The sequence below is a fragment of the Colobus angolensis genome, unplaced genomic scaffold (assembly GCF_000951035.1).
Source record: "Colobus angolensis palliatus isolate OR3802 unplaced genomic scaffold, Cang.pa_1.0 Scaffold2, whole genome shotgun sequence".
Classification (NCBI taxonomy): domain Eukaryota; kingdom Metazoa; phylum Chordata; class Mammalia; order Primates; family Cercopithecidae; genus Colobus; species Colobus angolensis.
In genome coordinates, this window is record NW_012115154.1 from 2,994,235 (window position 1) to 3,003,577 (window position 9,343).

Below are 9,343 nucleotides of genomic sequence, written 5' to 3' on the forward strand. Positions count from 1 at the left end.
AGTGAGCTGAGATCCGGCCACTGCACTCCAGTCCGGGCGACAGAGCGAGACTCCGCCTCAAAAAAAATAAAAAATAAAAAATAAAAAAGAAATTTTGCCCTGTGATATGGTTAGGCTTTACGTCCCTACCCAAATCTCATCTTGAATTGTACTCCCCATAATCTCCACGTGTCAAGGGAGAGACCAGGTGGAGGTGATTGAATCATGGGGCAGTTTCCCCCATGCTGTTCTCATGTTAGTGAGTTCTCCCAAGATCTGATGGTTTTATAAGGGGCTCTTCCTTCTTCATTTGGCACTCTAGTGAAGAAGGTGCCTTGCTTCTCCTTCACCTTCTACCATAATTGTAAGTTTCCTGAGGCCTCCCCAGCCATGCTGAACTGTGAGTCAATTAAACCTCTTTCCTTTTATAAGTTACCCAGTCTTGGGCAGTTCTTTATAGCAGTGTGAAATGGACTAATACACTCTAGTAGCTGTGCATCCTAGAAAAGGGGCTCCAAATGGAGAATGATTGCCTATAAACTTTAAGCTGTACCGAGCGAGAAGAGTCAGAAGAGACAGTTGGAGATGATCAGTTGTTCAGGTCACTCCACTGAGAAATCAAACATGAAGAGAGGTTACATGTGATGTGGTCTATGTGGCAAATCTAGTTCATGTCAGAGCTAACAGCCAGCAATATCCAGCCATGAAGCCCATTGGGTAGGGGAAAGGAGAAAGATGGTAACTTCTCAAAATAGTGGGAAATTAAGGACTTAAGGTTATATTCCATTAAGGGGACGGAGGAGTTTTGCTTTTAGGATAGGTGTATAAGTTCGTTTTCACACTGCTGTAAAGAACTGCCTTTTATAAAGGCATTTTTATATTTATATAAATATAAAGGCATTATATTTATAAAGAAAACAGGTTGAATTGACTCACAGTTCTGCATGGCTGGGGAGGCCTCAGGAAACTTACAATCATGGAGGAAGGGGAAGCAGGCACCTTCTTTACAAAGCGGCAGAAGAGAGAAGAGTGAGGGAAGCAGGAACTTGCCAAACACTTATAAAAGACATGAGATCTTGTGAGAATTCACTCACTGTCATGAGCACAGCATGAGGGAACCACCCCCATGATCCAATCAGCTCCCACCACATTCCTGCTTCAACACCTGACACCTGGGGATTACAATGCAAGATGAGATTTGAGTAGGGACACAAAGCCTAACCCTATCCATTGGGATATCCCATATGGAGTTTTGTGCCTCTTGCTTGTCTTGGAAGAAGGCGGCCCCAAGTAATAGTCATGACCTCATGGCTGATCCAGAGATGTAAAAAAGCAAATTGAGACTTCCTGTTTTGATTAGTTTGGGAAGCAGTTATTAAGGATTGATTCTCCCTGTTGTGGTTAAAGCTGTCTACCAAGAAATAAGCCAAATGAATATTAGGCCAAGAATCTGAAGGGTGAAGCCAAACCACTGGGAAGGGCTTTCTGCTGCAACTACAATGTGATTGAATTAGAAAGGAACATTCGAACCATGTCATGTTGTCACCTCAAATTCAACAAGTCTAAAATTAAACTCATCTTTCCTCATGAAGCGGCTCCTTAACTGAACTTTCCTAACAACAGGAACACACTGCAGTGCAGAATGCTTTGCCACGACATATCTGTCTATTATTTCATTTGGTTATCACACATAAGAAAATTTAACTCTAAAATTTAACTTTAAAAGATTAATCAAAGGGCTGCAATTAGTAAGAGACCAATTCTAAAACCCAAGTTTTCTGAATCCTAATCTAGTCATCCATTATCAACTATATCACACTGCCACCCCTCCATATTTGTGAAGTAAACCAGCCCATTTTATAGAATTACTAAGTGACACTTTATTTGTATTGGCTTTTGAGGACTGCACATGAGCAGATTTTGGTAAACATGAAGTCAGATTTTCTCAAGTAGCAAAGAAGAAACTAACCAACCTTTGGAATCATTAATCCTGTTTTTTTATGAGATACCCCAGTGAAAAAAACATTCATAACATTCTTATTATTGAAGTCAAAAGATGACACAGATGAAATAAAGTACTGACTCTAAGCCTAAAAATGCCTAGTTTATAACTCTAACGTGAGCAAACCATCATCAGTTATATTAGGTTAATATATGGTATAAGTGGTATGGTTCTGTTTTGTTTTAATTTGCAAATCATTTTGGCTTTGCAATGATGTAAGAATTATAAGCATGTTCTAGAGAAGTGCCATACAACATTGTACCTATAGTTAACAATATGGTTAATAATTTTTACAATTTTAAAGTGTATTGTACACTTTAAAATATGCCAACAGGGTGGATTTCATGTTAAGTGTTCTTACCACAATTTTAAAAAGAATTATTAGCATGAAATGTTTATATATCTGGATTTCTATTTTGTAGATATGTAAGTAACATTGTAATAAAAACACTGTAACTCTCCAGTACAAAAAGCAGCTTGCTACACAATGCAGCCCCACACCCATACCCAACCCATTGGGTTGGTCAGCACCCATCCTTTCTTGGCACTCTGTATCTCAGTACACATTCTACCTTCAAAAATAGCTAAGTCAAACATGTTCAAAATAGCTATTTCCTCTTGAGTTTGAGCATCTGCAGTTCCCCAGCCCCAATTCTTTATTTGGAAATAAGTATTAGGAGAAACATACCTAGCATAGTGATATTGATTTGTAATTTCCTCAAATAGACATTCACTTTAGATGACTACAAAAGCTAAATAGAGTTCAGGAGCTTGAGACCAGCCTGGGCAACATAGTGAAACCCCATCTCTTAAAAAAAAAAATACTAAAGTTAGCTGGGTGTGGTAGTGTGCACCTGTAGTCCCAGCTACTCAGAAGGCTAAGGTGGGAGAATTGCTTGAGCCTGGGAGGTCAAGGCGGTGGTGAGCTGTGATCACATTACTGCATTCTGGCCTGGGTGACAGAGTTAGACTCTGTCTAAAAAAAAAAAGAGCTAAGTAATATATACACATGTGAAGTCCTCTGGGTCTCTTCTGCCTTCCTCAGCCCATCGACATCTATCTAAATACACACCTGCGGGCCATTGTGATGTGCCCAGCATGGCGGTGGTATGATACTAAGGCATGTTTTAGAGCAAAAGAGGGGGGCCTTAAAGGGAGCTGCCACCCCTTCAAAATGCACTGACTCTGAAGCATCCTACCAATTGTCACTAACACCTTCTCTCTCCAGTGAAAAGGAACTGGAGGGAAAAACAAAATCCAAGCAAAGAAGATATCCTACTCCCAATTTTAATAATACTTATTATTGAATATATTTAATTTTAATAATATTTATTATTTAATATTTATTATATAATGTTTATTATAATTATTAAATAAATTTAATAATTTTGGCTTATTAGCACCAGTCTCAGTTCGGTAGTGTAACTTGATTCTTTTCTGATCTTCGTGACAGTGTCTACACAAATAACTCATGCAACGTGCTATATCTTTTGAAGTAAGCGTTTTGATTTATTTTTGGTTCAATACTTGGGGTCCCTTCTTCTAAATCTTACATGCTGGTAATCAGCTTTGTAAAGAATTCCTAACCCAAGGCCAGGCCCGGTGGCTTATGCCTGTAATCCCAGTACTTTAGGAGGCCGAGGCAGGCGGATCATGAGGTCAGGAGTTCGAGACCAGCCTGGCCAGTTTGGCGAAATGCCATCTCTACTAAAATACAAAAGTTAGCTGGGCATGGTGGCGTGTGCCTGTAATCCCAGCTACTTGGGAGGCTGAGGTAGGAGAATCAATTGACCCCAGGAGGCGGAGGTTACAGTGAGCTGAGATCGTGCTGCTGCACTCCAGCCTGGGTGACACTGCGAGACTCCGTCTCAAAAAAAAAAAAAAACAAAAAAACGGCTAACCCACAGTTTCCAAAGGAACTTGTTATTGTGTAGAATGTTTTAGTTTAAGTTGTTTTTTGGTAATTGTAAATTATCTTCTGTAGCTATTGGATTAACGCACTTCACATAGTTAAAAGTTTGAAAGCTAGTTGACTAGGTCTCTAAACTTAAGGAACTGAACCATCCTTTTAGACATATGTGGTTCATTAAGCAGTTAAGTTCAGAAAAGGGCTCAGGGCTGTTCCTGCCAAGAAGTTGGTGGAGACATTTGGCAAGTGGCATGCTCAAGAGGTTGTCTTTGTAATGTTGCAGAATCGCCTACCAGAGGAATGATGATGATGAAGAGGAGGCAGCTCGGGAACGGCGCCGCCGAGCCCGACAGGAACGGCTGCGGCAGAAGCAGGAGGAAGAATCCTTGGGACAGGTGACCGACCAGGTGGAGGTGAATGCCCAGAACAGGTACTCTCCTCTTTGGGACGGGGAATTTCTAACTAACGTGTTAGCCTGTCTGTTGAATGGAATCTGTCAAGCAAAGCATTCCTTTCTCAGCCCAACTCAACCCTTTTTCAGTCTAACTTGTTGAATTATTTGCAGTTATTTTAGGCAACTAATCTGATTAGATAGGCAATTTGATTTAGACATTAGGACACAATATTCTATTTCTCTCCACCCCATTCCCATCTCACAAACATACCCCACTTGAAGGCTTTTATTTCATTTTACAATCTAGCATTTGTTTAATAACTATGGTGTGCTATATCTTGCGTGTATATATATATAGATATATGTGTGTGTATATATATATTTTTTTCTGTTTAATTCTTTTTTTTACATTTCAATAGCTTTTTGGGAACAGGTGGGATTTTGGTTACATGGATAAGTTCTTTAATGGTGATTTTTGATATTTTAGTGCACTCATCACCCGAGCAGTGTACGCCATACCCAATGTGTAGTATTTTATTCCTCACACCCCTCCTACCTTTCTCCCTGAGTCCCCAGTGTCCATTATATCACTTTTGTACCTTTGCATCCTCATAGCTTAGCTCCCACTTATAAGTGAGAACGTATGATATTTGGTTTTCCATTCCTGAGTTACTGCACTTAAAATAATGGTCTCCAACTCCATCCAGGTTGCCATGAATTCCATTATTGTGTTCCTTTCTATGGCTGAATAGTATTCCATGGTGTGTGTGTGTGTGTGTGTGTGTGTGTGTGTATGGTAAGTAGCTTCTAACTGGGGAGTAGGTATAGCAAAGGGGAAATAGGTATAATTTCTAGGGTTCACTAACTGACTTTGCTCCCAATTTGACCAGATATATATATATATGATATATATATATGTATGTATAGATACACAACACATTTTCTTTACCCACTCATTGGTTGATGGGCATTTAAGCTGCTTCCATATTTTTGCAATTGCAAATTGTGCTTCTATAAACATGCGTGTGCGAGTATATTTTGCATATAATGACTTCTTTTCCCTTGGGTAGATATCCAGTAGTGGGACTGCTGGATCAAATGTTAGTTCTACTTCTAGTTCTTTAAGGAATCTATACTGTTTTCTGGTGGGTTATTTCTTTAAATAAGAAAAAGTATTTACATTTATTCTGTAGGGTATTGCTATCCATTGTGAACTGAAGATATGTTAGTATAGTAGAGTTCTCCGTGCCTACCATTAATAGGTAACACATGAATTTTTAAAGTGGGCATGAATTGCAGATGTCTTCTTTTTTCCAGGATACAGCCTGAATCAATAGTCTCTGATCATTATAATATTCAACAAGATACAGAATTCTGCTTAATTTAATGTGATTATTCAAACACAATGAGTTTGCTATTACATATTTTCTCATTCAGGCCCTGGTAGAAATCAGGGAAGTTGAGAATGCCTAATAGGTTCAACTTCTTCAAAGAGGGCTTTTGCAGCAGAAGTAAGGTCACATGGTTCATTATGCTAATGGTTAGTATATGTCATTTATATGCCCCAAGGTCTAAAAAAGATAAGGATATTTGAGGAGGAAAATGGAGAAAATAATTTTAATTTAAAACCATGGACTGATTATAATGGTTACACTATATAAGATCTCACATGTGGTTTTGGTTTTAGTTTGTTTTACTTTGTTTAATTCAGTCTGTTTAGAAAATTCTAAAGGGAATGGGTCCTGGCCTCCTTAACCCAAGTTTGGGAGGCTGTATTAGAAGGTTTCTGAAAGCAGTCTTGAAAATGTTGGCCGGTAGCACAGATATTGGTTACCCTTTCCCTCGGTAAGTAGCTTCTAATTGGGGAGTAAGTATAGCAAAGGGGAAATAGATATGATTTCTGGGGTTCACTAACTGACTTTGACTCCCAATTTGACCTTTCACTAACTGTATTTCTTCAGTTAAATGGAAATAAAAATTATACCTTTCTCCTAAAAATGCTGCTAAACTTAAACTATGTAACAATGCATGTAAAATGCAGAGTGTCTTACACATAGTAAGCACTCAATAAATTTTCGCTGTTACCAGATTCTTAACATGGGAGGGCAACATAGTTATTCACTGCCTTTTCTATTTTCAAGCTGAGAGAGAAATAATAGAAAGAGTTTTAAAAATGGCATTTTGATGCCTTTCCTGAATCTTGTTATTAATGAGTGGTCAACAGGAGCTTAAAAAGTTACTGCTGGTCTGTAGTTTTCTTGCTTTTAAAATATTGCTTTTCCTTGTGCTTCTCTTCTCGTATTTGGCTATTATTCATTATTTCATGCTATTGATCGAATTCAAACTCTTTTTTTTTTTTAGAAAATCATATTGAGGTTTGAGAATGTGTGATTTATCTCTGACGTATTAGTTAGCCACAAGAAGAATAAGTCTTCTTGGGGCTAAACCACTCTAACTGGCATTTGATATCTACTGGTGATTGTGGTCATGATTTATAAATAGGCAAAGAAATGTTCAATACAGTTTGTTGGTTTCTTAGCATAAGAGTACTTTAATCTGGCTAGCACTTTGGAATTTTGGTGCCTTTTTAAAATTATTAGAATTCAGTTGATCCAAATGCTCTCTCTATAGGCTTCCCCTTCAATTATAATTTTTTTACATTTGTAGGGACATTTAATCCTTATATGTCTAATTTCCTGGAGGCAGTATCTTGAAGCAAAAGTAAAGGCCAAGAAAGTTTTAAAGCTAGTTTTTACTATGCCAGTTTTCGTTGTTAAATATGAAATGTGTTTTTCCAAAATTAAGTGAATTTGAACTTCGAAAGGGCCAAGTTTGGTCTGAACGATGACATTTGATGGAGTTTCTAAACATTGAAAGACAAATTCTTCCAACTCTGGTCACAGTTCTGGTATCACATGACTGGTTGTTTCCTGCAAGTAGAAACCAACACCCTGGCTTGGACAGTGTCCAGCATCCTGCAATAGTGAGGGAGGTGATGGACAACAGTTTAACTTTTGGAGATTTTTTTTCATTTTTAAAATAAATGTCAAATTTAACTGCCCTTTTTCCACTGTAGAAAAGATGGACAAGAAATCTTTTATTCATGGAAATCTTGACAAAGAAGGTAGATTGTGTATACATTAGTTAGGGTAATGCTGGCTGCTATAAAGATTAGTACCTCCAAATTTTAAGTTTAGTGCAGTAACACTTACCATTATGCATATTTCCGTCTAGTTGGTGGAACCAGCCACCTGTCTTCTTTTCTCTTGTGATTCTCAATCCCTAGGGCTTGGCGCTTACTGATCTACCAACAGACAGAGATAGAGAAGACAGGGAGTGCACCTCTGTTTGTTCATCGCCTTGGTTGGGTACTTTGTTTACATTTCATTGGCAGTTATTGGTCACCTGGCCCTGCCTAGGTGCAAAGAAAGGAGATGGTGCAAATTTAATCCTTGAGTGGTAATCACTCCCCCCGACTACGGAAGGAGGAGCAGGAATTGTAAAGGACACTTAGATGTCTCTTCCATTGGGGTCATTGGCATGAGTGTGGAATCTCAACACTGTCATGTATATTTTCTTCCTCTCAAAGTACCCTGGGAGCCTCCAATCCAGATCAGGAATTCTAGATGACTTCGTGACATGTGAGAATACTACATGACATCGAAGGAATTCACTTATTATTTCAGTTTGATCCTTAAGTTTGAATTCCCCAAGTAGCAAGTCCAGAGGCAAAGATTTGACTGCAAGTCGTTTATTTGCAAGGTGATGCTAGGAAACGCTGGTGGGGGTGTGGGAAGGTGAGACAGAAAAGGGAAGGCCACCAAATAAAGGTTGCATGACCAAGCACATCACCACTGGGTATCTGGAGCTTCACTCCACGGGGAAACTCTGAGGTCCAGTGTGGAACACACACCTCGGAGTTTTCCAACTCAAAAAGTGAGGGATGCTGAGGTATCTAAACACTAAGGCTCATCAATTTTTGTTTGAAAACTGCTCCCAGGGGACATTAATACCTAAAGCACTTCTGGCATGTGGAGTAGACTCCAGTGCCAGAGAAAGGCTTGCACATGCTGTCAGCTGAAAGCCAGGCAGGCATGTACTAAAATGGTAACGTACTAGGGACATGGGCGGGCTTGGCACTACTGGCATCTGCTGTAGTCCTGGGTGGCACAGGCTGTATGAATGCTGCTGACTGATGAATGAGCAAGCTGTCTTTGGTGTTGTTCTTTCTGTTGTACAGTGTGCCTGACGAGGAGGCCAAGACAACCACCACAAACACTCAGGTGGAAGGGGATGATGAGGCCGCGTTCCTGGAGCGCCTGGCTCGGCGAGAGGAAAGACGCCAAAAACGCCTTCAAGAGGCTCTGGAGCGGCAGAAGGAGTTCGACCCAACAGTAACAGATGCAAGTCTGTCGCTCCCAAGCAAAAGAATGCAAAATGACACAGCAGAAAACGAAACTGCCGAGAAGGAAGAAAAACGTGCAAGTCGCCAAGAAAGATACGAGATAGAGGAAACAGAAACAGTCACCAAGTCCTACCAGAAGAATGATTGGAGGGATGCTGAAGAAAACAAGAAAGAAGACAAGGAAAAGGAGGAGGAGGAAGAAGAGAAACCAAAGCGAGGGAGCATTGGAGAAAATCAGGTAGAGGTGATGGTGGAAAAGAAAACAACTGAAAGCCAGGAGGAAACAGTGGTAATGTCATTAAAAAATGGGCAAATCAGTTCCGAAGAGCCTAAACAAGAGGAGGAGAGGGAACAAGGTTCAGATGAGATTCCCCATCATGAAAAGATGGAAGAGGAAGACAAGGAAAGAGCTGAGGCAGAGAGGGTAAGGTTGGAAGCAGAAGAAAGAGAAAGAATTAAAGCCGAGCAAGACAAAAAGATAGCAGATGAACGAGCAAGAATTGAAGCAGAAGAAAAAGCAGCTGCCCAAGAAAGAGAAAAGAGAGAGGCAGAGGAGAGGGAAAGGATGAGGGAGGAAGAGAAAAGGGCAGCAGAGGAGAGGCAGAGGATAAAGGAGGAAGAGAAAAGGGCAGCAGAGGAGAGGCAGAGGATAAA

General features: G+C 39.9%; 1 protein-coding gene across 6 annotated transcripts in view; it reads left to right on the forward strand.

Moving 5' to 3' along the window:
- The window catches only part of CALD1 (caldesmon 1), a 197,256-nt gene that overhangs the window by 148,920 nt on the left and 38,993 nt on the right, over positions 1 to 9,343 (forward strand). For 5 of the 6 annotated variants that reach the window (XM_011941229.1, XM_011941232.1, XM_011941230.1 and 2 more), the window contains 2 exons: positions 4,174 to 4,320; positions 8,525 to 8,927. In XM_011941229.1, coding sequence (XP_011796619.1) covers positions 4,174 to 4,320; positions 8,525 to 8,927 — 550 coding nt within the window. Of the gene's footprint in view, positions 1 to 4,173; positions 4,321 to 8,524; positions 9,332 to 9,343 lie in introns of all 6 variants that reach the window. The other variant, XM_011941228.1, reaches the window with a different exon arrangement.